The sequence below is a fragment of the Perca flavescens genome, chromosome 2, assembly GCF_004354835.1.
Source record: "Perca flavescens isolate YP-PL-M2 chromosome 2, PFLA_1.0, whole genome shotgun sequence".
NCBI lineage: Eukaryota > Metazoa > Chordata > Actinopteri > Perciformes > Percidae > Perca > Perca flavescens.
In genome coordinates, this window is record NC_041332.1 from 39,846,306 (window position 1) to 39,872,952 (window position 26,647).

The following is a 26,647-nucleotide window of genomic DNA, read 5'->3' on the forward strand; positions in this document are numbered from 1 at the left end:
ACTTTATTTACTGCAATGTTTAATTACCAAATTCACTTCTGAGACTTTTTAATGCGAGAAATCAACTATATAAAGCTCAAATATGGGCCGTTTTACGAAAATGTATGGCTAATTGCAAATTTGGTAAGAGGTGTCAGACTTTAGGAGCTCCACACAATTGGACGAGAAAGCGGCAGCCTGCTAGGCTCCATACCCAGGCAAAGTCACCCTTTGTGGATACTGCACTACCGGGGCTCCGAGTCCTGCGGTCGGCATAACTATAATATATTTACAGTTTGAATTTCTTCACGCCATTCACAGTACAGGCCAAAAGTTTGGACACACCTTCTCATTCAATGAGTTTCCTTTATTTTCATGACTATTTACATTGTAGATTCTCACTGAAGGCATCAAAACTATGAATGAACACATGTGGAGAGAAAAAAAAAAGAAAGAAAAAAGTGTGAAATAACTGAAAACATGTCTTATATTCTAGTTTCTTCAAAGTAGCCACCCTTTGCTCGGATTTCTGCTTTGCACACTCTTGGCATTCTCTTGATGAGCTTCAAGTGGTAGTCACCTGAAATGGTTTTTCAACAGTCTTGAATGAGTTCCCAGAGATGCTTAGCACTTGTTGGCCCTTTTGCCTTCATTCTGCGGTCCAGCTCACCCCAAACCATCTCGACTGGGTTCAGGTCCGGTTACTGGGTTCAGGTCCGGTGACTGTGGAGGCCAGGTCATCTGGCGCAGCACTCCATCACTCTCCTTCTTGGTCAAATAGCCCTTACACAACCTGGAGGTGTATTTGGAGTCATTGTCCTGTTGAAAAATAAATGATGGTCCAACTAAACGCAAACCGGATGGGATGTTGCTGCAGGATGCTGTGGTAGCCATGCTGGTTCAGTATGCCTTCAATTTTGAATAAATCCCCAACAGTTTCACCAGGAAAGCACCCCCACACCATCACACCTCCTCCTCCATGCTTCACGGTGGGAACCAGGCATGTTGAATCCATCCGTTCACCTTTTCGGCGTCGTACAAAGACACGGCGGTTGGAACCAAAGATCTCAAATTTGGACTCATCAGACCAAAGCACAGATTTCCACTGGTCTAATGTCCATTCCTTGTGTTTCTTGGCCCAAACAAATCTCTTCTGCTTCTTGCCTCTCCTTAGCAGTGGTTTCCTAGCAGCTATTTGACCATCAAGGCCTGATTCGCGCAGTCTCCTCTTAACAGTTGTTCTAGAGATGTGTCTGCTGCTAGAACTCTGTGTGGCATTCATCTGGTCTCTAATCTGAGCTGCTGTTAACTTGCGATTTCTGAGGCTGGTGACTCAGATGAACTTCTCCTCAGCAGCAGAGGTGACTCTTTGTCTTCCTTTCCTGGGGCGGTCCTCATGTGAGCTAGTTTCGTTGTAGCGCTTGATAGGGATGTTAACTGATGACCGTTTGACCGGTGGTTGACCGTTTCAACGTTAACCGGTCAAAATTATTGTTAGTCGGTTAAAAAAAAAAAAGTGATCTCTAAAAAAAAAAAAAAAAAAAAAAAAAAAAAATTGTTTGGTTCCGGTTTGTTGTCTGTTGAGGTCATGGGTCATAGGGAATTTATTTTATTTTTTATTTTTTTCCCAGTGGCAGCAAGGGATAAGTAGGATTTTTCTGTTTGCCTTTACAGTAGCGATGGATACTCAATATTTTCATAACATAGCCTACCTGTTACTACATGTACAGTTGTCGCTTAATAAATTTAAAACATGTAATTCACGTGCATATTAAGTAGCCACATGTATTTGTTTTGGTCTTATAATACAGCCACAGGTTTACCGCTCCAGCGGAGAGGATGGTTTGTTTAGACAGGAGCTACGTTTACAAGAGTTTGTCTAAAAATCAAGATTCGTTGCAAACTAAGAAACAGACTACAAACTTACATCTTTCATTTTAGCTTGTTTGTAAAGTCGCCATTTGTAGAGTAGAGCTTTGTTGGCACAGCGTTGTGAACAAGAGTGGACAGCACTTGAAGAGCAGACTGAAATATCGGTTTCTACATGTTTAAATTTGCCTGTAAAACAGGTAGGTGGGTATTGATAAATATTGACTCTTTAATCATGGAGGGTTTATTGTAGGCTTCTTACAGTTAACGAGTGTACCGTTAATTCATCTGCGCCAGCGGAAGAAAATAATGTATAAGCTGTAGCTATCGTTTCCAGCCTGAAGTAATGCAGACACCTCGGCTCTGCTGTGTGTGCGCGCGCGCGCGCACACACATCGCTGTTCATAATCCCGTCTATCTTCCATAATGCTACGCTTGTATCCAAATGAATTGTGTTGTGAAGTTATCATTAGCTTCACTGCTGTTAGCCACCTCCAATGAGCCCCAGGGACTTGCTGTAACATTAGAGCACTCTAAAGGGGGTTTACCTTTCATTTGATCGTGTTTGCTTGCTACGTTGTCATCCTCTTGAACGACATTAAACACAACATATAGTTCATGAGTGGTTTCATTGGCCCTGTTTAACGTGTTGAAGCTCCCCGGCGGCGCAGTAGCGCTGTAGCTGGCCGCCGTGGCCGGTGAGGGCTGGTTGAAGGCGCCGTCCTCACGCTGCTGCTGCCGTAAAACTGGACGCGGCAACGTTAAGTGGCGCTGTGGCGACATCGGGTCCTCTTCCAGCAGTGCTGGAGGAAAACGGGCATCTTGCATCGCAAGAGTGCTGTACAAAAATGTAATTATAGTTCGCCATAAACTTTTTATTTGTGTATTTATTTAATTAGTATCATTTCTTCCCCAAGCTCATAAAATAAATTTGGGTCGCACATTAATTGACAGAGTCGGTCGGAAACCGGAACCAAACAATTCATTTTGTTAGGCCTAATCGCCTGTTTTACGCATTCTGAAGGTGCCCGTTTTATCCATTGGTTGTATCCTGTTGCAGTCTATTAGGCAATATTCCGCATAAGATGGGCTTATATTTGGAAACACATTACATCTGCATTTCAGTGGTAACAGATAAGGTGATGATGATCATCATCTTTCTTTATAATTGTTAGCACTACACTCAATTTTTTTATTTTAAACGCGATCACCTGGCTTGTACCCAAACTATTTTGAAACTAAGGAACCATTTGTCCTCCGATTACATACAAGCTCCTCTTCGCCGCATTTGCGGGACTTGTTTCGTGCTGTAGGGGATTTAAAAAACGTGACGTGAGTGGAAGGGCGGTGCCGGGGCAGTGTGTGTGTGTGTGTGTGTGTGTGTGTGTGTGTGTGTGTGTGTGTGTGTGTGTGTGTGTGTGTGTGTGTGTGTGTGTGTGTGTGTGTGAGAGAGAGAGAGAGATGCGACAGAGTTGAGAAATTGCAGGTGCGGCTCGAAATGGCTGTTATTTCATATTTTAAACTAAACGGTTAACCTGTTTCAAATTTTGTAGTTTTCGCCATCCCTAGCGCTTGATGGTTTTATGCGACTGCACTTGGGGACACATTCAAAGTTTTCGCAATTTTCCGGACTGACTGACCTTCATTTGTTAAAGTAACGATGGCCACTCGTTTTTCTCTTTACTTAGCTGATTGGTTCTTGCCATAATATGAATTCTAACAGTTGTCCAATAGGGCTGTCGGCTGTGTATCAACCTGACTTCTGCACAACACAACTGATGGTCCCAACCCCATTAATAAAAGGGAAAAAAAAAACACTAATTAACCCTGACAAGGCACACCTGTGAAGGTAAAACCATTTCAGGTGACTACCTCATGAAGCTCATTGAGAGAACACCAAGGGTTTGCAGCGCTATCAAAAAAGCAAAGGGTGGCTACTTTGAGGAATCTAAAATATAAGACATGTTTTCAGTTATTTCACACTTTCTTGTTAAGTACATAATTCCATGTGTTCAGTCATAATTCTGATGCCTTCAGTGAGAATCTACAATGTAAATAGTCATGAAAATAAAGAAAATGCATTGAATGAGAAGGTGTGTCCAAACTTTTGGCCTGTACTGTATATAACATCTACCCCAATGTCTTACAAAGCTAACGTTGTGTTCGTTTTCAATGTAAGGCATTTTTATAATTATCACTTGTTTTGTTAGGAGGAGCAGCTAGCTAGCTATATGTCCCATTCAATACAATGGGAAAAGATCACTGCTAGCTAGCTACACTTTCGGTATAACTATAGTAGCTATATTTACATTTTGAATTTCGTCACAGCACTTATATCACAGCTATCCCAAGGTCTTACAAAGCTAACAATGGTGTCAGATTTCAATTTAATGAATTTTTGTGAACACTAGCTAGGGGTTGCGTTAGCTGCGACTGTTTCTTCAATCCTATGTGTACAGATTGCGGCTAGTTAGCTTCATTTCGGCGTAAATCGAGTATATTTACAGTTTGAATTTCGTCACGCCACTTATACATCTACCTAAACGTCTTATAAAGCTAACAACGGTGTCCAATATCAAGTTAATGAATATTTGTGAACTGTAAGGGTTTCATTAGGTGCGACTGTCCCTTCAATCCTAGCTATGTGTAGCTACAAATCACGGATAGTTAGCTTCATTTTCGGCGTAATCCGAGTATATTTACAGTTTGAATTTCGTCACGCCACTTATATAACCTCTTCCCCAAGGTCTTATAAAGCCAACAATGGTGTCTGATTTCAATTTTATAAATTTTTGTGAATTTCAGAGGAATTCTAAGAGGAGGCTAGCTAGCTCTCATTGATAGAGCTAGCTCCATCCAGCTGCAGGCTCTATCAATGAGACTCGCGGACAAGAGGTGTTTTGTTTAAATAACACATTATAATTAAGAGATTGCTGGCGTTTGCGCGGGTATGGAGTGCCGTGGGCTGCCAGCCCTGACGGAGTTTAATCTAGCTCACAGCAGGCCAGGGTCTGTGAAGGAAGGCAGGCCAGGCGGCGAGGCAGCTACACAGGCAGCACCGGCCGCTGAACTCCGACACACAGTCGGATAAAAATTGCAATTAGACATCAATTTTCGTAAAACGGCCCATATTTGACCTCAACATAGTTGATTTCTCGCATAAAAAAAAAGTTTCAGATGTGGGATTTTGAGCTTCTATGTATGTCCTATTTACCCACCGAACTGTCGTTATTCAACTATGACAAGGTAAAAATCGGTTTTGCATTCTATCACCCCTTTAAAGAAACCGGTGCAAAAACAGAGTGTTACAGACACATTACTTGTTATATATTATAGTTATCCTTGCTTTTGTAACATTATAGATGATAGACTTACTATCCCAGGTTTGTTTGTTTTAGTATTATGTTATAAGTTTACATCAAAGCACACGATTAAATAAAAGCAAGCACATAGCCGTGAGGTGGTTTCAGCCCACCTTGCAGGACAACTGTAAGGAGGTTATAACAATAAGACGTGACACTTTGGATTGCTTGCTGCCCTGATTAAAATTGAAGTAGCGTTTAAAGCATAATGCATCAGTTTTATTAACGAAAAGATGAAAATGAAGATAGGATGAACACTCCTTTTTCAGTCACGGAAAATACTTCAACACTCTTCTGGATTGAAGCAGCAAACATTCAGTGTTTAATGTCAATTACATAACATTATTTATAATTTGATTCACAGCTGCTACATGTGTTTTGACCTCGACAACCCAAATTTCACCGCAAACTTGCGACTAGATAACTTTCTAAAGCAGGCACAATCGCTTCTTTGCTAAGAGTTGGGTAGGTGATTGTGAATGTGTGATTGTGTAAAGGTGTTCACGAGATAGATGCCAACCTTTCATGAACTTGTGAATTTCGCCAGCCGTCTTCTCTCCTTGGAGAGTTGGAGACAGACACTGTGCAGTGGGATCGATGGTGTTTTAAGCCTCCAACGTGGCCTTACAGGCAGCTCACCGTAACCGTAAACATAACCATTGCCGCGCTGCCGGGAAGGGGACGTTGGAGGCTTTAAAAAAAAAAAAGAAAACACCGCACGGTGGGAGGACCTGTGTGTGTGTGTGAGACACAAGTGACAGAGAGACAGAGGAGGGCAGGGAAAGGAAATGCAGAAGAACGTATTTTAACTAGCATTTAAAAAAAATAAAATTAATAACGAAACGCAATGTGCGGCGGCCGGCGTTGTTAGTGAGGCGCACCGCCACACAATAGTCTATGTGTGGGAAACACTGGAATCAAATCCAACTTCATAGTTAACTTCATGTTCGAGTTGTAAATAAATCTTCCTGGATCTCAAAGTCAGACATCTCTGATTCAAGTTCTTACTAGGATGTACTGATCCGACTTTTTCAGTCCCAATACCGCTTTGCGTATCTGTTGATACCCGATACCATTGTTGAATTAATAATACACTGTATACCTTCCACCTTATACCTTCCTTCCACCATGTGGAAGAGACTAAAGTCACCAGACTTTCCTAACTAAACATTACTTTCCTAACTAAGACAAAATAACATAGATGAATGTATTGAATTCTTATTTATTTGTACACGCAACTCTTCCAGCATGCGACACACGTGCAAGAGAGGGAAAAAAAAACTAACAAAACTAATGGGCCCGTGGATCTGTACATTTTTCCGACCCAGCTATTTTGTCTTATCTTAATATTGGATCGGTGCACCCCTAGTTCTTACCGGAAACCCTACAGCAGGCCGGTGTTTCAATAGTGCCTTTGTAATATAATAAACACGGTTACACTTTTTGAAACCATTTCAGCTTGTGTAGGCCTATCAGTGCATCAGTTTCCAGTAGAAACCCAAGATACAAGTATGGAGCTGAAAATGAGCATATGTCTCCTTTAAAAAAGGTCCCATGGCATGAAAATTTCATTTTATGGAGGTTTTTTAACATTATTATGAGTTCCCCCAACCTGCCTATGGTCCCCCAGTGGCTAGAAATGGGCATAGGTGTAAACCGAGCCCTGGGTATCCTGCTCTGCCTTTGAGAAAATGAAAGCTCAGAGAGCTCAGGCCGATCTGGAATCTCCTCCTTATGAAGTCATAAGGAGCAAGGTTACCTCCCCTTTCTCTGCTTTGCCCACCCATGAGAAAGAGCGAGACATCATGGCTTGCAAACAAGCAAAGTGGCAGTTGATAAAGGCTTCAGATACAGTATTAGAGGACCAGTAAGGTCTATATAAAAGAGACTTCAGATACAGTATTAGAGGACCAGTAAGGTCTATATAAAAGAGACTTCAGATACAGTATTAGGGGACCACTAAGGTCTATATAAAAGAGACTTCAGATACAGTATTAGGGGACTGCTAAGGTCTATATAAAAGAGACTTCAGATACAGTATTAGGGGACCACTAAGGTCTATATAAAAGAGACTTCAGATACAGTATTAGGGGACCACTAAGGTCTATATAAAAGAGACTTCAGATACAGTATTAGGGGACCACTAAGGTCTATATAAAAGCATCCAAAAAGCAGCATGTCATAGGACCTTTAAATAGCAACATGAGGGGAAATGGAAAAAAGGCCTGCAAGCACTAAATGCATGAAAATAACCCCAGGACACAAAGATTAATGGAAAACACACATCAGGTACTTATGTGAAATAAGTACCTGATGTGTTTTCCATTCACACAAACAAAATATAACACTGCCTCTAATTGATTGAGACAATACTGCTGTAGGGTTGTCATGACAGCTGATCCAGGGATAATCCCAGGCTCAGCCCCCAACCCCCCTGTGCTCTATAATCTCTCCCACCTCAACCACACAATAATCTCAGGTTAATAGTGTTTTCTAATGCCCCCATATGTACTTCAGTGCAAGCTTGCCAGTTTGAATTCAGTAAGATATCAGGTCTTCTTACCAATACAAAATTCAAATTTAATTTACATTATGGAGACTGGAGAAATCGGCAACTCCGATGGTGGGGTGGTGAATTGAAGCCAGATCATCAATTATCTACGTATAACAGTGTTTCCCACACAGACTAATGGGTGGCATTTTTTAAATGCTATTTAAAACACGTTCCGCTGCATTTCCTTTCCCTGCTCTCTTCCGTCTCTGTCACTTGTGTCTCGCTCACATACACACACTAGAGGTGTTGAAATTAATCAAATAAATCGATGCATCGAATCGTGGACATGGACGATGCTGCGTCGATAATCGGCAGGCTCAAAAACGATTATTTCGGTTTACAATTTGATGTAGGCCTAACAACATTTCCGTTTACATATTCTGTTAAGGTTTGCACATTCAGGAAGTGCCATGTGCTCAGTGCTCTAGTTTTATGTATCCAATTTATTTAGTATTTGAGCACTGCAGATGGTTTTGTTTTTGAAGCTTGAAAAGCTATACATTAAATATCTTACATGGCTTTAATAGAATAATGTATTTGAGGGATAATATTCCGTGATGCATGGAGATATCGAATCGGGAGATCTCCTCCTCCTGTTGCCTGTCCCCTGAACACACCATTAAAAAAAAAAAAAGAAAAAAACACGGTCTCTGAAGATAGCCCAGGCTCCACAAACGGCAACAAAAACAAACTGCGCCAACCTGCCCCACGAACCATAACAAACAGTGTTCCAGACAATAACTGACAAGAAGGAGCTGGTTGAGTCATCACTGCAGCAGCGTTAGCACTTAGGCTACTTCCACAATGTGTAGTCATGACTCAACCAACTCCTACTTGTCGGTTATTGGCTAAAAAAACATGTCACATCACTTAGAGCACCTTTAAAGTGTCAAAACTTGACTCACAACAGTATTTCCACATCACATCTTAAAATATTCTTGGACAATTATATACAATACAATAATTACCCTAACAATAATTTATCAGTTACATGGGCAATCTCTTTTATTTATTCACTGCAGCTACTTATATTCATACTGTACCTTAGTTATGTACAATCCATTGTTTTAGCAACAACCTGTTCAACCTAATCTTACTTTCTAACCTAACCAGGGTTTGTCCTGCATAGAGAAAGTTGTGGCGCCCCTCAAAGAGGTTTTAGCCAGCGCCAAAGAATATCTGAGTGCCAAAACATCCGGTTTTCAGCAGCCAGCCTCCCTCCCTCCCTCCCTCCCTCTCATCCACAGCTGATATTTTACACATGCCGCTGGCACCGATAAGCCAGCTAAGCTGCATTGTTTTGACTGCACCTGAACACCCCGCTGTGAAGCTAGTGCCAATGGGATCTCCGTTTGCAGAGTCAGGCTGTCGTAGTTTCCCTTACTGAATTATATTCCATTATATTATATAATTGTTACCTGACGTTTTAACCATAAAATTGGGGTCTAAAAATATATCAGAATACAGGAAATTAAGTCTTTGACGCTTAAAATTTCTTAAAAGGGCTGCTTACCCTCACTTTACTTCTACTTAACGTTTCTATTTCTTGCACTGAAGCTGTGTTACTTATACACTTATTGACTCGGTATTTTCATACTCTTACCTTAATTTGACAAGCAAATGTAACTGAACAATTTTCCTGAGGGGATCAATAAAGTATTCCGATTCTGATATTGTTTCTGACGTGCATTATAGCATTGCGTCGGAAAAGGGACGAAAATAAGCATGTCTACAGTAGGGCTGGGCGATATAGCTGAAATCTGTATCGCGATATACAGTAAGTGTTTCATATCGGTCGATATCGATAATTATTGATATTTTTTATGACCTATTTAAAATAAGGACCAGGAGAAAAATATATTAAATTTAAACATTTTTATTTTAAACTTAACCTTCCTCTGATTATAATCCCCTCAGTTATAAAGCAGGAATGTCAACACAACCATGGAAAACACTAAAATAATTAAAATGTAAACATAGGTCTAAAATCACAATGAACACTTAACAATTATCTCTTAACATTAAGGTGCAAACTTAAAGAATAAGTAAGAAATGCTTCATAAAGTGTAATAAAATAGTGCAAAATGTTAAATATAATAAACCTGAGAAACTATTTTCTGCAGGTTTAGTACCAAATACGGCTGTGCTCCAAAGTGTGAGCGCGGCTAAGGTGGTAAAACAAGTTTGTGGTAGTACCAGTGTTGGTGGGGACGACGGTCTGACGACATTGGTCTGTCTACGGTCAGACTTATAAAATCCCCAAAAACTGCCATACTGACTTTTGTTTTATCAACAATTTCCTCGCTCGCTGCGGCACTCACTTTCCACTTATCACTCCACGCCGGTTCTGTTATTGAAGAACACGAGACAGCGATGTGGCGCAACCAAACTTGATACTGTTACATGATTGGCTGTTAGAGTGTCACTCCCTACGTCGCTAGGTTACCAGAGAGCGAGTGCCTTTGTTCATGCAACCAAACTTGCTTCACAATCTCTGGTTTCTTCTGATGAAGAAAAACAAATTATCGAACATTTTATCAACCGCATTTTCTATTGATATTGATTACGTGTCTATCGCGAGACATATCGTTATCGTTTTATCGCCCAGCCCTAGTCTACAGTAGATTATTCTTCTAGTGCGTTCCATTTACCTGGGAACTAGGAAGCCGTAGCTGGGAATTATGTCCAAGGGGGTAAGCTTCGCTTCAGAACTCGAGCCATCATGGCGCCATTTTGTTGCTAACTGGCTATCACCTCCTGTTAGCATTCCGCTGACCGCCATTTTTTTTTTACGTCACTTGACTGCGAATAACTTTACATCTGAAGCGTTTAAAGACTCTATTTGTCCGTTGTTTAGTTCCAAAGAAACACGACAATGTATAAAAGGCTTCATTACCTTGTACCTCACGCTATAGCTCCGTAGCAGACGTTTTTGTAAAAATAGGCTAACGATTGTGTCATAACCAAGTGACTTACTGTCGCATAGTAGAGGAATTACCGTATAGTACAGGAGAAGCGCGCAGGCAGTTTCGACTTACATGAGATGTTTAGGTTTAATTACTAATGTTAACTAGCATTAGTGATCAGTAATTAGCCTGTGCCCATGTTATCTCCTTACATACACCTACAGTCTCCGTATCTGTAAGATTGGGAATGATTGAGATTTCTCTTGGCACAGCTACCAGAAGACTTACAACTTTCAGACACGTTGCTCACGTCACATTCTCTCAGTTGGAGGCTGCGCAGTAAAGCTGGCCATCACCGGAAAAGTGCTTCTAATAGCCTTCACTGGTCTCCGTCCAGAGCAACGGGGTCTATTGGTCCATTATATACTGTCTATGATTATGTCACACCCGAGTTGAATGTCTTCCATTTAAAATATACCGTCATACATTTTTGGTCATACCGTCCAGCACTAGCTGCTTGATTTGTAACTTGTACAGCGCTGCGCCGTTTACCATGTCGTGAATGTGGATTCAGCACACAAAATGGGATTACAACTAAACTAACTGAGTAATACAGACCTCAATGTGATTTTCTTTTCAGAGCTTTATTCTCCGCAAGAGAAGTTTTGTATGTTTAACAAAGTTGTTTTTAAGTGGAAGGAGATTAAGCAGAGGAGACCGAGAGGACAGGGAAAGAACAGAGCCACTAAACGAAAGACTGACACTGATGCAGCTCAAAGAGATGACCACTACAAGAGAGAAGAGAAGGAGACAAGGACAACAAAGTATTGCAATGTAAATACCGTAGTTCAGAGAATGGCAAAAGATAAAAGAGGGCAACGAAATGCAATCTGAGTTAAGAAACAGACACTCACTGGTAGTATTCCGCGCCCCTTAGCACATACACACAGCACATTTCTTGTATTTGGTTGTTGAATTAACATATGAAAGCAGTGTTGATAAAAGAAAATGGCAACGTGACCAAATTTACTTTAAACTTACCAGCCTTTTGCTGTACCTCGGCTTGGAATCATCCATTATAACTGGAAACCGAGCTCTGTCCAATAATGCATGTATTTAACGCCGCTGAGTATTAAGGTTAACGTTTTAGACCCATCAGAAAATCACCAACTGTGACGTTACTGCAGCGCCCCTTGGCTCCATTGGATAGTAAACAAGCACTTGGAAGGCGCGTGTTTTCAACGGTAACTTTACTTAAACTAACCTATTTTAAGTTCAAACAACAACAAATGAAATGGTTAATTTGAGTCTCCGGACTAGCTAATTGAGATCGCAATACGATAGCTATGTTGTCTTTGGATAGCTAGATTAACCTTAACGTTACACTCACTGACTTTACACAGGTTTGGTGAAACGACGTTGGCTAAAAGCTTAATGTAGAGCCCTACTCACTTAAAAAGGCCAATTATAGTACTACACTAAATGAAAGTGGAAAAGCACATACAATTATCATTAGCGTAAAATCAAGACTGTATCAATACTCTTTGTTCCTTGCCTTCACCATTCCAAGTCGTGTCCAGCTAATGTTTGCCTTTTGGAAGGAGTCCTGCTTATATAGATATAAAACTCAACATGACCTTAAGTCATATTGAAATTGCAACATTCAGATATTTCTAAATGCACTGCAAGAAAAAAGGCGTACACGGTTGCTGCCACTGGTTATTACTAGTATGGTATAAAGTTAATGCGGTTTCCGAACAGCCGCCATTTTCCATCCCATCACAAAACATCACTATATCCCGCCCACAACCGTACATTAGACCAATCACAGATATTCCGGCAAGGCATTCATTGGACTACAGCAGTGTCATTCACAAGAAATATTTGCAAATTGTGATTGGACAAGTATAACCAATAGCCATGAGAAGGAGCTGGCAAACTACCAATAACAGCACAATTTGAAAACTACCTCATACTTCATTGGTTAATATTTCCCAATAACGTTAATTATTGGACAAAAACACAATCAGTCAAAAGAAAAAGCCAATCACGCGATGATACAACGCACTGACCACCGCCCCATTACCCAACATAACTAGTCATCACTCCCTAACCCCAATTTACCTAAAAAATTACGTATTTACAATGCTTACCCCCATATTTACACAGGTCCGTCCAGTTACATACACCTTCAGTAATCCGAGATGTGTGACGTCTTCTGTGTCCAGCGTTTTAACTCCCAAAGGCTCGCATCGGGGGGACACGTTTTGTAGCCTTCACCTCAACGAGGAAGTGCTTGTCGGTCCATAAATGGAAGACGAGCTTTAGGCGATTGGCTGGGAAATGTTGCATAGCTCTTGTGATTGGTGGCGGTGACTTGTCTTTCAAACACGTACAGCTTGAATACGGCGAGCGAGAGGAACATGCTAAACTGTGATGCGCAGTACAAATTAATCAAAACGTAAATAATCACTTATAAGCAAAATAAATAACAGTTTCAATTTATTATCGTCAACAGTGGGCAAAACTACAAAAGACAATACAACAATAGAATACATTGTAATACATTGCTACAGTGACAAGGCTTAAATAATGTACGCAGGGAAAGGAAAGACACAAAATCACACTACAGGTTGTCACACAAGCTAATAATAATAGTGAATAGAATGGCCAATGTGCGTACTGAAACATGGTTAACTATTAGTCTTGTCTAATTTCCTATTTCCCCCTCGAATCATCCTTTTGACAAATAGGAATGTTATTTTTTAATTAAGTTCTAACTATCAAGGTAATTATGTTACGGTATTTTTGTAAGGTTTACATCTAGCCTTCTGGAAATCTGGCAAAGAAAGTGGCATCCTCCCACTGTCAGGTGGACACCCACAACTGGTGACTCTGCATTCAAGTCCAAAAACACATTTACAGGTGCAATGAACAACCCAGGTTATATTTGGTTACCCATATGTTATGTTATCTTATTCTTGGGAAATACATTTCATCCATTTTATTTTGACAGCCCAAAGAAGTTTTCTGCTCTGCTCGAAGAGTCTAACATCAATTTGTTAATATTTTAAGTCTTGTTAAATCTTTAAATGTCAGAGGGATCTTTCAAGGTGAACTTGATGGCAGCATGAGACAGTAAAGAAAGTTGTAGACCTACAGTATGACATCCACAGAGTATTTTTGGCAGGTGCTGCAGTTGTAGCTTGCCACCTAAGATGAGTACGAAAAAACACCACTGCTTGTATTGCTCACAAAAATAATTCTACACAATATTTCAATAACCAACATTAAAATGTGACACTTTCTGTTGCTGAGCTACGCATGAGCCATTGACCAAATCTAGTCTCAAATTGCAAAAGATCCAAATATGGTTTAAGAGTAGGCTGACATTACAAGAGTAGGCTGCAGTGCAGTGTCAATGTCAGCCCATACTTGCAGTGTAGCCGACTGCATTTGTGGATCTAGAGCAAAGAGGAAGAATGCAAATGTCAAAGACCAACCAGAGTCAAACCATGGCATGAAACAAGAACAAGCTCTTTGGAAATACAGTCATAGTCCTTTAAAAAAGAAGGGGCAAAACCGACATACATATATTAAAAATTAAAGCAATGTTTGTAGTAAATACACAAACAACAAAGACCTGAAGTAGAACACCCCCCCAAGGCAGTGTCAGGTAATAAAATAAAGCAGGGCTGTGTTTATTTCCATTTCTAATCTAACACCTTTAGCGTTTACTCCTATTTTTAGATCACACAGCATCTAATTTCAATAATATTTTAATCAGTTCAACATCAAAACTTCAATATGTGAATTATTTATGGAAAGTGACTTTCCTCCATTAAATTGAAAAATGATTTGAATAAAGGCCCACTATGGTGTCACAGCAGGTATCATTAAATGCAGCCGATAGCATAAGTATTAACACAGTAGTATAGTTTCCACATCAAAACACAAGTAACAGAGAAATGTACAAAAGAATAACAACAATGCTGCCTCAATACTTAGGATACTGACTTCATAGATATGCACCGTGATAATGGGCAGTGTGGTAGTCATGCAGTCATGCTATAGGGATATCTGTCTGAGGTTGGTTCACTTTCACTTTATCTTATTCATTCCTTGCTCATTAATAAATCATTTTCAGTTGTTTCTTGGATATGACAACATTTTCAATGTATTTGTGAAGGCAGATCCTACTACTCAGTATCTTTTAAAGGGTAATTTCATTTTTTATTTTATTTTACAACCTGGACCCTATTTTCCCATGCATTGGTGTCTAACTGTAATGTGAACAGAAATCTTTGAAATTGGTCCAGTATTCAGCGGGAATTCTGTAACCTGCAGCCGCGAACCAGGCTGCAATGTAATCTTTTCGGGCAATGCGCATCGTCAATTTCCATTCAGTAAAAGGGCTGTTTTTGCCACTGACAGGCTCAGGTTGTTATTATAGGTATCTGACAAGATTATGGAAAGGATCCCTACAGAGATAGACATTTTTTTAAAGAGTAAAATCCTTTTTCAAATCGCCATCGCCAAACTCACCAGACTCCATTCAAATAAACAGTACTTTTAGTGTGTATAGAGCCAGACTATTTTCACATGTAAATGGGTGAATTAAGGGTTTATTTCTTTTTCTTTAGAATATTTTTGGGGCTGCTCTACCAACTGAGCTAACCCAGACACATAAGCATATTTATACACATAAGCGTTTATTTCAACAAAATCAGAGTGGTAATTGTTGGAACAGTGAAGAAACAAACCAAGACAGCATTTGATAGTTATATTTAGTTTTTTTTTTCTTCAAATTTGAGAGAAGTGTTTTTTACAATGATTAAAATTAAAATTTAAAATTGATGGAGTCTGGTGAGTTTGGCAATAGCTATTCCGGGGATGTTTCATGTTAAACAAAAAGGCTCTTACTCTTTAACAAAAGGTTGACCTCTGTAGGGATCCTTTCCATAATGTTGTCAGACACTTAGAATAATAATCTGAGCCTGTCAGTGGCAAAAACACACACTTTTTGTGGACGTAAATTGAAGGTGCGCAATTGCCTAATAACATAACATTGTAGCTTGTTTCTCTTGGTTAATATTGGACTAATTTGACTAACATCAGTCACTTAGACACAAAAACAGAAAAATGGGGCCCAGGTTGAAAGAAAACGAAGTTACCTTTCAAATATTTGGATCATCTGAGATCCAAATCTTGAAGCTCACTCAAGAAAATCTTTCAGGTTTGATAACTTTGTAAGGAATCCATCCATTTCAGTATAAGAGAGACTGAGATATTCAGGGTATATGAATATAGACATCTACTCTTTCTAGTAATTTTTCTACTTTGCCACTCACTAGCTAATCTAAACTCAATACTCCTGAAAAGTCCTACATAAAAACCAGCATTTACTGAAAATTCCTGCACTTTTAATACCATACAAATTCATAAAACTACTGCAACAGTATTTTTTCTGAGGTCAGAGTCAAAGAAGGAAGACATATTTCCCAAAATTGGGCTAAGAGGGCAATTCATACAAGGGACTGCTTATTGTAAATGGGACATTTTGTTTCTACATTTTGTAAGGTATTCTGATTTCAACTTCATTAGTTACAGCTCGACAATACATCTTATATTTATCAACACAATGATGTTCAGGTTTTGGTTGGGACTATTGTTCTGTTGGTTTAACTATGGTGTTTGAGGTTATTTTGTGGTGGCGGGGCATTGGATGCAATGCAATGTAGGCATTGAAAGGTGTATCTAATATGTTATTTAAGTAATGCTTTGTTTAACCCAAACATCATATGGCTCTCAGTAAATTCTGCAGCTGACCATGAATGCTGATCTTAATCTGTATGAAGCAGATACATTAAATAAACTAAATGCCTTGGAGTAATATTAAGTTCTCTTCTTAGACCAGATCGTCCATGCCTATAACTTGAAATATCCAGACACTGCATTGAAACTGAATTTAAATGTGGGGCACCCAGAGAAGTTTCAAAAAAGTTGTTAGAACATATTCAGAAATAACTGAGATCAAATGCAAATATTTGCAGCTTTGATGTTTATCTTGAATTAGTTGAAATGACAGTAAACAGAGCCCAGGCTCTATTTTGTGATCCTCGGCAAGTAGCTCTGCTCTGCCTCATCCTGTACTGTGTGGACTGAGCTGCGGGGTGGCCTCATTCTGGTTTTCTATTTGAAGAAGCTGTAGACAAATGAACCGAGTACCAAGGCCAAAATCACACAGCAGCAGAAGATCATCATTTGTTTCTGGAGAACAGGAGGGAAAAGGATACAGAGATTGAAAGGAAGATGATGTTACATTGCATTCCCCAATGCTGGAGTTAAAATTACTCAAGACTAATTCAAAACCGAGCACAAATCAAATTTATCAAAATGGAGGGGGTCAAGACCTAATCCAGATGGTTCTAGGCCAGGTTGCACCAGAGCCTAATAAATATTTTGTATTCTGTCGATTGGGTCATCTATTTTTGTCACTCAAGACATTCCACTGGATTGAAAAATGATGTGGTGTGTTCTGAAGTAGAAGGCAGACTTTAAATTGAAATGTCATAAGTAATGTTCCTCTACAATTCAGATGATCTTCCTCCCGCTGTTTTCGGTTATACAACAAACTTAGTTGTTTCATTTCCTTTTGAGAATTTGTCATTTAGCTAAAATTAGAATCATAAATACAATAGAACAGTTCTTGTTTAGAGTCATATAATATCAAATATAACATTTATTCTATAATGTATTAATTATTTGGGCAGTTTCATTCCACACTTGCTTGGATATCTACAATTATACAATATGTACATTCTACAAAAAACAACAATATGAACACTTTCAAAGTGGCCTCCTTCACAGAAGTAATTCTCTAGTCTCAACTACTAACCTATCATAGGGGAATGCAACTCCTGGCTTGATCATGGGTTTATGGTTGTCATTGTTATGTTTATGTTATGTGCATCACTCAGTAAATTAGTGCTGTCCCCCTCTTAGTCGATTAGTCGACTAATCGGTTGTTTTGGTCTAAGTCAACTAAGATCTCTTTAGTTGATTAGTCATTTTGTAATGCTGAATGACTTATTTCTGAGATGAGCACATCTCTGGTAAACACAAAATATAAAGTGGTGCTTTTTGCACGATTCTCTGTGGAGAAACAGTTTTACAGATCTGTCGATTAAATCTACTAATCGATTAGTCGACAAAATCATATGCGTGTTAGTCATCCAATAATTTTGTCAAGGACAACCCTGCCTGACAGCCAATCAATGCATTTATGTTATGTATAAAGAAACAATCAGAGGAAACAAATGTCTACAGTAAAATATATCATTTGTGGGATTGTTACAACTTTTTAAATGTTTCATTAGGTTATTACATTCATGTTACTGCTGAATCAGTCTCAACTTACCCTGCGCGCCTCCTGCTGGAATTTGGCTGCCTTTTTGGTGTCGGCCACTGCCCTCTCTACAAAGCCCACTGACTGATCCATGTTGCTCTCAATTCTGTCAATCATGCCACCCTGGGGAGGGCAGGACAAGACAGCATAATGCGAGAGGAGAGAACAAAGAAAGACAGACAAATAAGAAGTGTTTGTGATATTGACCGTATATGCCTTTCAGCAGCAAGAAAGTGCTCCAACTCCTGTGTTTTGTCTTTTAATTTATGTGGACGTGTCATGTTGTGTAGGTGGACATCTGCTTGTGTCTACCTTTATCTGCATTTTATCAAATAGGTGTGCAGTTTAATAATCTAACGTACAGCGTGAAGGACTGACGTGAAGAACATGAGACTTGTCTTGTCTGAGACATGACGTTCTTGTACAGCAGTGACACACTCTCTGGGATCAGCTGCTCATCTTACTGTTATAAGTCATGGTGACTTTTATGTGTTGTTAATAATAATAATACATTTTATTTAAAGGCGACTTTCTCGGCACTCAAGGACACCGTACAGGGATACAAAAGACATTAAAAGCAGCAAAAAATAAAGAATACAATAGCAATAAAACAATAGAAAGAGGCAGAGCAATTGACATCAAGTGGAATAGGCAGTTTTAAACAGATGTGTTTTGAGTTGCAATTTGAAATGGGGGAATGAATCAATGTTTCTGAGTTGCGGTGGTGATGAATTCCAGAGACGGGGAGCAGAGCAGCTGAATGCTCTGCTCCCCATGGTTGTTAATAACAATATGATATTATAAAAGACGTCTGAGGTTTAAAATCTGTGTTAATACAATCTTTCTACATCTAAAACACAGACTCATCTAGTTAGTTACACTGGAACCCTACACAGTTATGGGATAATTATTATTGTTGTGTATTCAAGGTGGTTACTCCAATTTATATTATCAATAAACAATATACAGTATATTACATAGTTGGGTGAAGTTATGGGTTTTGGTTCTGCTTCTGAACAGAGCAAATACAGACTTTTGCAGATCAGCTGCCCTGTGCTTCACTGAAACCTGGCATGGTGAGAACATGCCGGAAACTTTGTAGGTGTCTATATAAACACATTTTGATTCATCAGTCCATAGCACCTTCTTCCAGTCTTCAGTAGTCCATTGGAGATGTTTCTTGACACAGGCAAGCCTCTTTTTCTTATTCTGACGTCTTAGCAATGGCTTTCTTGCTGCAACTCGACCTATCAAACCTGCAGCTCCAAGTCTTCTCTTTACAGTTGAAACTGAGACTTGCTTATTACGACCACTATTAAGCTGTGCTTGAAGCTCTTGTCCTGTGAGCCGCCTATCACGCAAGCTGTTGACTCTCAGAAACGTGTCTTCTGATTCTGTTGTGGCTTTGGTCTGCCAGACCTCTTCCTGTCAGAGTTTCCCCCAGTTTCTAAGTGCCTTTTGATGGTGAAGAATACTGTACTCACTTGACTTTCTTCGCAATATCTCTGTAGGAAAGACCAACATTCTTAAGTGTTATGATGGTCTATCTATCTTCCATTGTTAATTGCCAATTTGTTAAATTCTCCCCAATGTTGGCTTGCGTTGCGGCTGAAACATATCTGATTGGGTAGTGTTTGGTTCAGAAGCCTTTATTTGCGATTTGTGACGGTAGAAAGTGCTGTTTCGTTCCATTTATAGGCACCGATACCGTGGATACCACGGAAAATACTGAGCAGAATGACAGAGGCTACATTCATTTAAAATCCAACATTTCAGTTGGTGCTAAGTGGAGCGTCTGTCATAATGTGATTGGTTATGTCGCTGTTCCATATCCTATCCACCAATCACAGCGTCTCTCGGATACAAAGGCCTCTTTAGTTAAGTTTCTATGTCAGTTAAACTTTTCATCTCCAATCCTATCTGTATTTGTGAGAAGTGGCGCTGTCCTGAGTTGAAAAATAGCCTACTTTACGGCTTTCTTATTGAGTCAATAGGCGTGTGTGTTCGTGTCGGCTGTTCCATTACAATCTAAGATGGACAAAACATACACACACCAGGACTGATAAACCGTGCAATAAAAAATGTGACTTAAGCTGAGCTGAGCTCAAGCTAGCAAGACCAAATATGTAAGTAAGTAAAAGATGTGCTACTCTATGTAACTTTATTTTTTATAAATAATTATGAGAGGTGTGCCCTTTTCTTCACTTGAGCACCTGCCCCCCAAAATGTCTATGCACAGCACAGCGAGAGACTTGTCTTGAAATCTTAATTCAAATGACATTTTTCAGACTTTTGAAGTTTCAAAACCGTATATTAATCTCCATCATTAGTTGTTGTTGTTGTGTGTGTGTGTGTGTGTGTGTGTGTGTGTGTGTGTGTGTACCTGATTCTCAACCAGCATGGCGATATCAACAAACATGTCATGGAGCTCTTTGATGCTGCTTTCCAGCCTCATAATGTCTTTGTGACGAGCCTCGATCTCATTCAGGGCCTGCTGGTTGATCTTAGAGTCCATGATCTGGGGAGGGAGGGGGTGTGTGGGGAAACAAAGACAGACAAAATGACGTCTGCGCAAGAATGAGAATACATCAAAGGATGAATAAAAGGTCACATAATTAGAGAACAAGTTACTATTTAATTGTGGCAATGACGCAAAAACGTGCATACTCAAACAAGGGGTTGAATCAATAGAAACAATACTTGCACAGTCTAATGAATACAAAAAGTTAATAAGCTTTTCATCAATTTTTGTTGAGACTGTGTTAGAGAGCTGCTGATTCAACCACATATTAAAGTTTTTGAGATATTCTCATTTTTATGAGCAGATTGTAAAGGGGTTTTGATAGTTTCATCTGCAATAGAATAATGTCACACAGCTTTGCACCGGACGTCCTTAACATGATAGCGTCATCGCGAACGTAGAAAGTATTAATTGTTTCATACAGGATCATGTAAACAACGACCTCCAGCGGCCATAACGGTCACCACTGCTAGTTACCAGCCCGTTTTGGACCGGATGTCATGTGACGTGATGATGTCATCACAAGCGTCAACGTAATGATGTAAAAGACAGAAGCCCTAAGCTTTTTGCTGCAACATAAAAAATAAAAGAATGACTGCCCTAGCTGTTATGGATTTTTTATTGTTGATCAATTTAAATAGGATAATGTAAACAACGTTGTCCCGTGGCGGGAGTGTTCACCCTTTAGTGCATGTATTTAGATCCACACACTGTCAGTCTTACCCCGGCAGTAAAGACAGCTGAGTTGCCTCCCTCCAGCATCTCGTCCAGTTCCTCGTCAGTCGTTGCTTTCCCCGCTGTGATGAACAGAATGGACAGTTATACAACATTACATTGCATTGTTACATAAATACCTGTTAACAACTGACAGGCCTGGTTAATTACAGAAGGTAAAGACGGACTGACAGAGGAAAAATGGCATATTAAAGCAACTGCCAGCCAGTGCCCTGAGACATGCCTGTGTAAAATCAAATGAATCACTGATAACAGCTTGTTTAAAGTGGATTCAACCTGACTGAAGTTACTAAAAAACTCCACAGGGTGAACACCCATATCATCTGTGCCCTACTTATATTACTGATGTGAAAAGTGATCAGTAGACCTATATTGCTGCCAGTATCTCAGTGTAAATGGTATTACAAAACTTCCGCCTCACTTGAGTCTCGATGATTCATCAATTACAAAAGTCATATTCAAACCTGACTGTAACAGGTCAGAAATGGCTTTATCATATCTGGCATCTACATCCTATACGTGGTTAATGCTCTTGTTCCAAACTATGACCTGTAGAAAATGGTGAGTGGCTGTCATCATCATGTAAAAAGCAGACATAAAACCTTTATGTCTGACAACAAAAAGCTGCAATAGAGATTATAAGCATATGGTAATAGACATAAGACGCCATGTTACAAGTTTACATAATGCAATTATGCTTGACACAAAAATTAAATGTGCTTGATAGGAAAGTAATCAGAAGACCAAGTCATGTTTAATGGAGTCATAACACTATTTGTTACATTGTGTGACTGTGACAGGTGGAGTAGATCTAAAATGTGTTAATGTAATGTAAATAGTTATTGACAAAGTCATTACCGCCATGTCCAAAATTATCAAATTTCTGCTCAACTCAACACCAAAATATGTTTTCCTTAACAATGTTTACTTTACAGTAAGTAAGCTGACCTATCATCTGTTTGTCTGATTGTAGCATCTTATAATCATGGCCACACAAAATCTGCGGACACAGAATTCCACAGATTTCAAACAAATTAAAAAAACATAAAATAAAACTCAGAATGTTAACACATCTCCACCCCTAGCTGAAAAACTGTCTGCTAAATTCCGCAGAATTTTGTTCTGCATCACTGCTGAAAAATGTAAAAAAAAAAAAGAAACACAATCTGCAGATTGTGTTTGGGTCTAGTAATGATCAACTATGACATACTGATTTCCAGCTGTCTGGCGATTCGTCCTTTGCTCTTATCTCTGAAGTCCACTTGAGCCTCGTTGTATTTTGTCATCACCTCTACAAACTTCTTGGCCAGGATAGCATGCTGGGATAATGAAAATGCCTTGTTAATTAACTTAAAAGGTGAGAAAATGTGTAATGACAGTCACATAACACATATCATAATGTGCACTGGAGTTTCCCCTGAATGCCATAAATAAGAAAACTATTTTGACCACATACATGTTTTTGGTTTAAGGAGGTTGAGAGATAAAATTGTGTTCTGGCTTTTTAAAGCACTGTAAAGGTATTGAATGCTCCCTCCAAATTCTTGGACAACAACATTCAAGCGATCATGGGACACTAAAAAACTCTCCACTGAAACAATCATAATCCAAAAACAATTTGTACTTGTTTAGGTCATTCTTAATGTTTCCTAAACTCTTTTTTAGTTTGTTAAATGTTTACACACAACCAAAGATAGCAAGTACTCAAAAAAACGACTTGTATTCACAAAGAGAAAAGAAACAGAAATAAAGCAGTTTTCAGGTCTTGCTGCAGGTGCTTCTCAGCCTTCTACAAAGGGAGAAGGGCTGAGAACTTCCACCTGCTCAAGAAATGTGCAAACTCAAAACCCTTTTAACTTTGGGCCCCAGTTCTATATACTGTTGAAGGTTGGTCAAGTAAACGTAATTTAATGTTGTTATCTAATATTGTCTGACCTGTGATTTGCGTATCCTGAGGTCGGCTGAGGTCCTCTCATCTGTGTTGGACTCAAGCTGGCGCTCAATACCTGATGCACACACAGACAAAAAAGTGAAAGAGACTGTCCACAGATATTGAAGATATGGCTTCAAAAGTAACACAAGACACAACAGAAATATTTATGGACTATACTAGTATCAGTAAACTATTATCTACTCAGGCATGAAATTGAAAATTGAAAATGAATTACTTCTCCAGGGAGCAGAAGTAGACATTTACACTCACAATGCAGTATCAAAATGCTACTTATATAAGACATGTTAAGCATTCACCTAAAACAAAAACATATTTTTGCAAAGGTTTTCAGATATCTGTCTCTAATCTGATTATTTTTGACTGATATTGCGATTGCAATATGATTCACAATATTGGATAATGATAATTTTTGTACCATTATTCTTATTTTTCTTAAAAAATATTAAAATTAAAAAAATTGTTGCGAGGATCTGTACCAAAAAAAGATTTTTTCTTTAGTCTGTAGGATAGGATTTGTAGGCTGGGACGTCTCTGCAGCATCACAATACTTCATTCAGAATGGTTTGACACATATATGTCTTTAACAGATATTGCGCCCCCCACCTCCCCTGCGATTTGGATATTGCACTAGTCCATATTGCTATTTCGATAAATTGTGCAGCTCTAATATTATTGCCACTGCGCATCATGCTATCTGCTATAATTATTCTGAAATCATACATCTGTATCAGTGTCTCTGTGTCCCAACCGGCAGCGGCAGACCACCGAGAGTCAGGGTGGGAGTCAGGTTTCTGCCTGTTTAAAGGAAGTTTTATCTCGCTACTGTCGCACCAACATTTTTGCTCTTGGGAGGAATTGTTGTGTCTCTGTAAATTATAGTGTGTTCTAGACCTACTCTGTCTGTAAAGCGTCTGTCTAAGCAACCCGTTCTCACTCCGAACTTGTAAAATACAGACACTTGGGCAGTGGCTGTCAGCGTCGGATACGACGCAAAAAGCACCCTTCAGCTTGAAGATGATGTAGCATTAAGAGCGACAACGGTAGAGAGTTGTATGAAAGCACGAAAATCTGCATAGGGAGGTTGGTTGGGGTGGTGGATGGGTCAAACAACACAGTACTTTCACCCAGGAGACTGGGGTTAATGTCCCGCGTGTCATGTTTCTTAAACCCAACTGTCCCGTTCTTCTTTTCCTGAACCCAACTGTGCCTAACTGAGTCAAAAGTGACGCCAATAGTCCCAACCCAGCCCGTTTAAATAAAGTACGTTTAGATCAATAACAACATCAAAGGCACCTGACCAAGCATCCGTATTTTACGCGATGGGAGATAGAATGTGTTGTCCTGAGATAACTTCTGTTATGATTTGACATTATTAATACAATTTAACTGAACTGAATTAAAAACCTCTGCTGACACCACCACAGTATGATGGAATTGAGTGACATTTCCTGGACTTTTCACAGCCTTTAATAACACTTTTCCATTCATCTATTGTTAATAAAAACGTTATGCTGTTTTCATTGGGAACTACTTTCTGTCAAAGATAAAACTAACTAACAAAAAGTGTGCCGGAAAAGAAAGTAAAAAGAACAAATACTGACTTTTAAGTTTGTTTCTTGCGTTATTGGCTGATTTCTTGATCTCATTGGTGAGGGCTTCAACGTCATCTTGTGTTTCTGAAAGAGAGAGAGAGAGAGAGAGAGAGAGAGAGAGAGAGAGAGCAGAGGGAAATTACAAACAGAAATAAGTAATGGAAAGTAACAGACCTGAAGAAGAATATGTGTGTGTGTGTTTGTTACTCTGGTCAGATGTGGGGGCCGACAAGATGGTGGAGTAGAGTTTTTTGATTTCTGTTACGCTCTCGTCGATTTTGTCAATGCTGATACGGATATCTTCAATCTGAAAGACACACACACACACACACACACACACACACACACACACACACACACACAAACACCAGTAAGCAAGAAATACATTATACATTACATTTTACAAATGTGAGGAATAGACAGACAGACCGACTTAATACAATACCTGAGTAAAGAAATCATCCATAAAACCCTCATTTTCCACAGGAACCTCAATGTCATCGCTTCCACCATCACTCTTCTGTAAAAACACACGCGCGCGCGCGCACGTGTACACACACACACACACACACACACAAATAATAGGCGGCGTCAATACTGAACTTGAGGATGAAATACACAGCCCAGAGTAACTACAGCATATTTACTACAGGTATTTCCACTATCTTTCAAATATAGAAAAGCTGATTGAGCAGTAAAACAATTCAAAACCTTATTCAAAACAAGGAAGAAAGCAATAAGCAGTTCATCTGCAGCCAGTGCATGAGTACCACTGTGACGTGAGGCCAACTGCAGGTTAACGTTAAATGAATGCTTACCTCACACACGCTAAAGGCTACTGCCTTTCTCACGCCTGAAACTAAACAGTGTATTCCTACTGTTTACCTACTTAGCCTAATAGACAAAACTTTTACTGAATGTTATAGGAGACGTCCACTTTAGGACTACAAGCCTATATCCTTTAGGCTATTTATAGGCTATTATATTATATTCATAAGATTTCATGGAATAGCATATAGGCTAGGCTATTATATAACTGCATTCAAGCGCATATTTATAAAATTTGTTTGTGTAAAATATGCTATTGTTTGGTGATTTAAGCTACATTGAATAAACGTGGAATGGTAGCAAGCTGCTCTTTAACTGTCATTGGAAACTTTGGACTTTTCCAGACTAGCCTAGCGACAGTGCTTGTACACATTTTGACGTTACATTAATATTACGGGGGCTATAGGACACAGGTCTGTGCTAGCAACAGGTGCTCCACAGGGTAAATATGACAACTAACTAAACGAAATAATTCTGCCTAACGTTACCTCCTTCAGCTGTGCCAGTCGGTCCTTCATCTTGAGGAGTCTGCAGGTTCAAATAAAAAATTAACAAACAAATAAATAAATAAATAGAAAAAAAGGCAACCTCACAGGTCTCGCACAACAATGCGTTGCCTAGCCTAAGCCTATAACAGCTATTAAAATGGCCTCCAAATTAGCCCAGTGGAAATGATTAGCTCCTTCAATTAATCCTGGAGATTTGACCGGAAAAGAGTGGTCAGAGCCAGAGAAGGAGCCGCAGACATGAAGGTGCGTTAGAATAAGGAAGGAATCAAAACTGTTCATGAATAGAAGCTCTTGGTTGTTTGGAGGATTCTCTCTGAGGCAATACTAGTGGCCAACCTAACCTGAGGTCCCTCTAAGCCTCTATCCTCTAAGAACGGATTAGGACAGCAGTGTTCAGGACGATAAACCTGTCTCCCCCCTCACCCCTCCC

The 26,647-nt window shown here is 39.4% G+C and overlaps 2 protein-coding genes across 2 annotated transcripts in view; both read right to left on the minus strand.

The window, feature by feature from the left end:
- The window catches only part of kdm2aa (lysine (K)-specific demethylase 2Aa), a 53,814-nt gene extending 41,377 nt beyond the window's left edge, over positions 1–12,437 (minus strand). The window contains exon 1 of the mRNA XM_028594406.1: positions 11,712–12,437. Coding sequence (XP_028450207.1) covers positions 11,712–11,747 — 36 coding nt within the window. The 5' untranslated portion in view covers positions 11,748–12,437. The remainder of the gene's footprint in view (positions 1–11,711) is intronic.
- Positions 12,438–16,742: 4,305 nt separating this feature from the next.
- Positions 16,743–26,578, minus strand: stx3a (syntaxin 3a). Its single transcript, XM_028601616.1, has 10 exons — positions 26,197–26,578; positions 25,326–25,400; positions 25,088–25,187; positions 24,890–24,964; positions 23,270–23,340; positions 22,545–22,653; positions 21,323–21,396; positions 20,462–20,596; positions 18,091–18,201; positions 16,743–16,940 (listed from the first exon to the last, which is right to left on the minus strand). Exons 1-10 carry the CDS (start codon positions 26,224–26,226, stop codon positions 16,863–16,865), a joined length of 858 nt encoding a protein of 285 aa, XP_028457417.1. The 5' UTR covers positions 26,227–26,578; the 3' UTR covers positions 16,743–16,862.
- Positions 26,579–26,647: the final 69 nt, after the last annotated feature.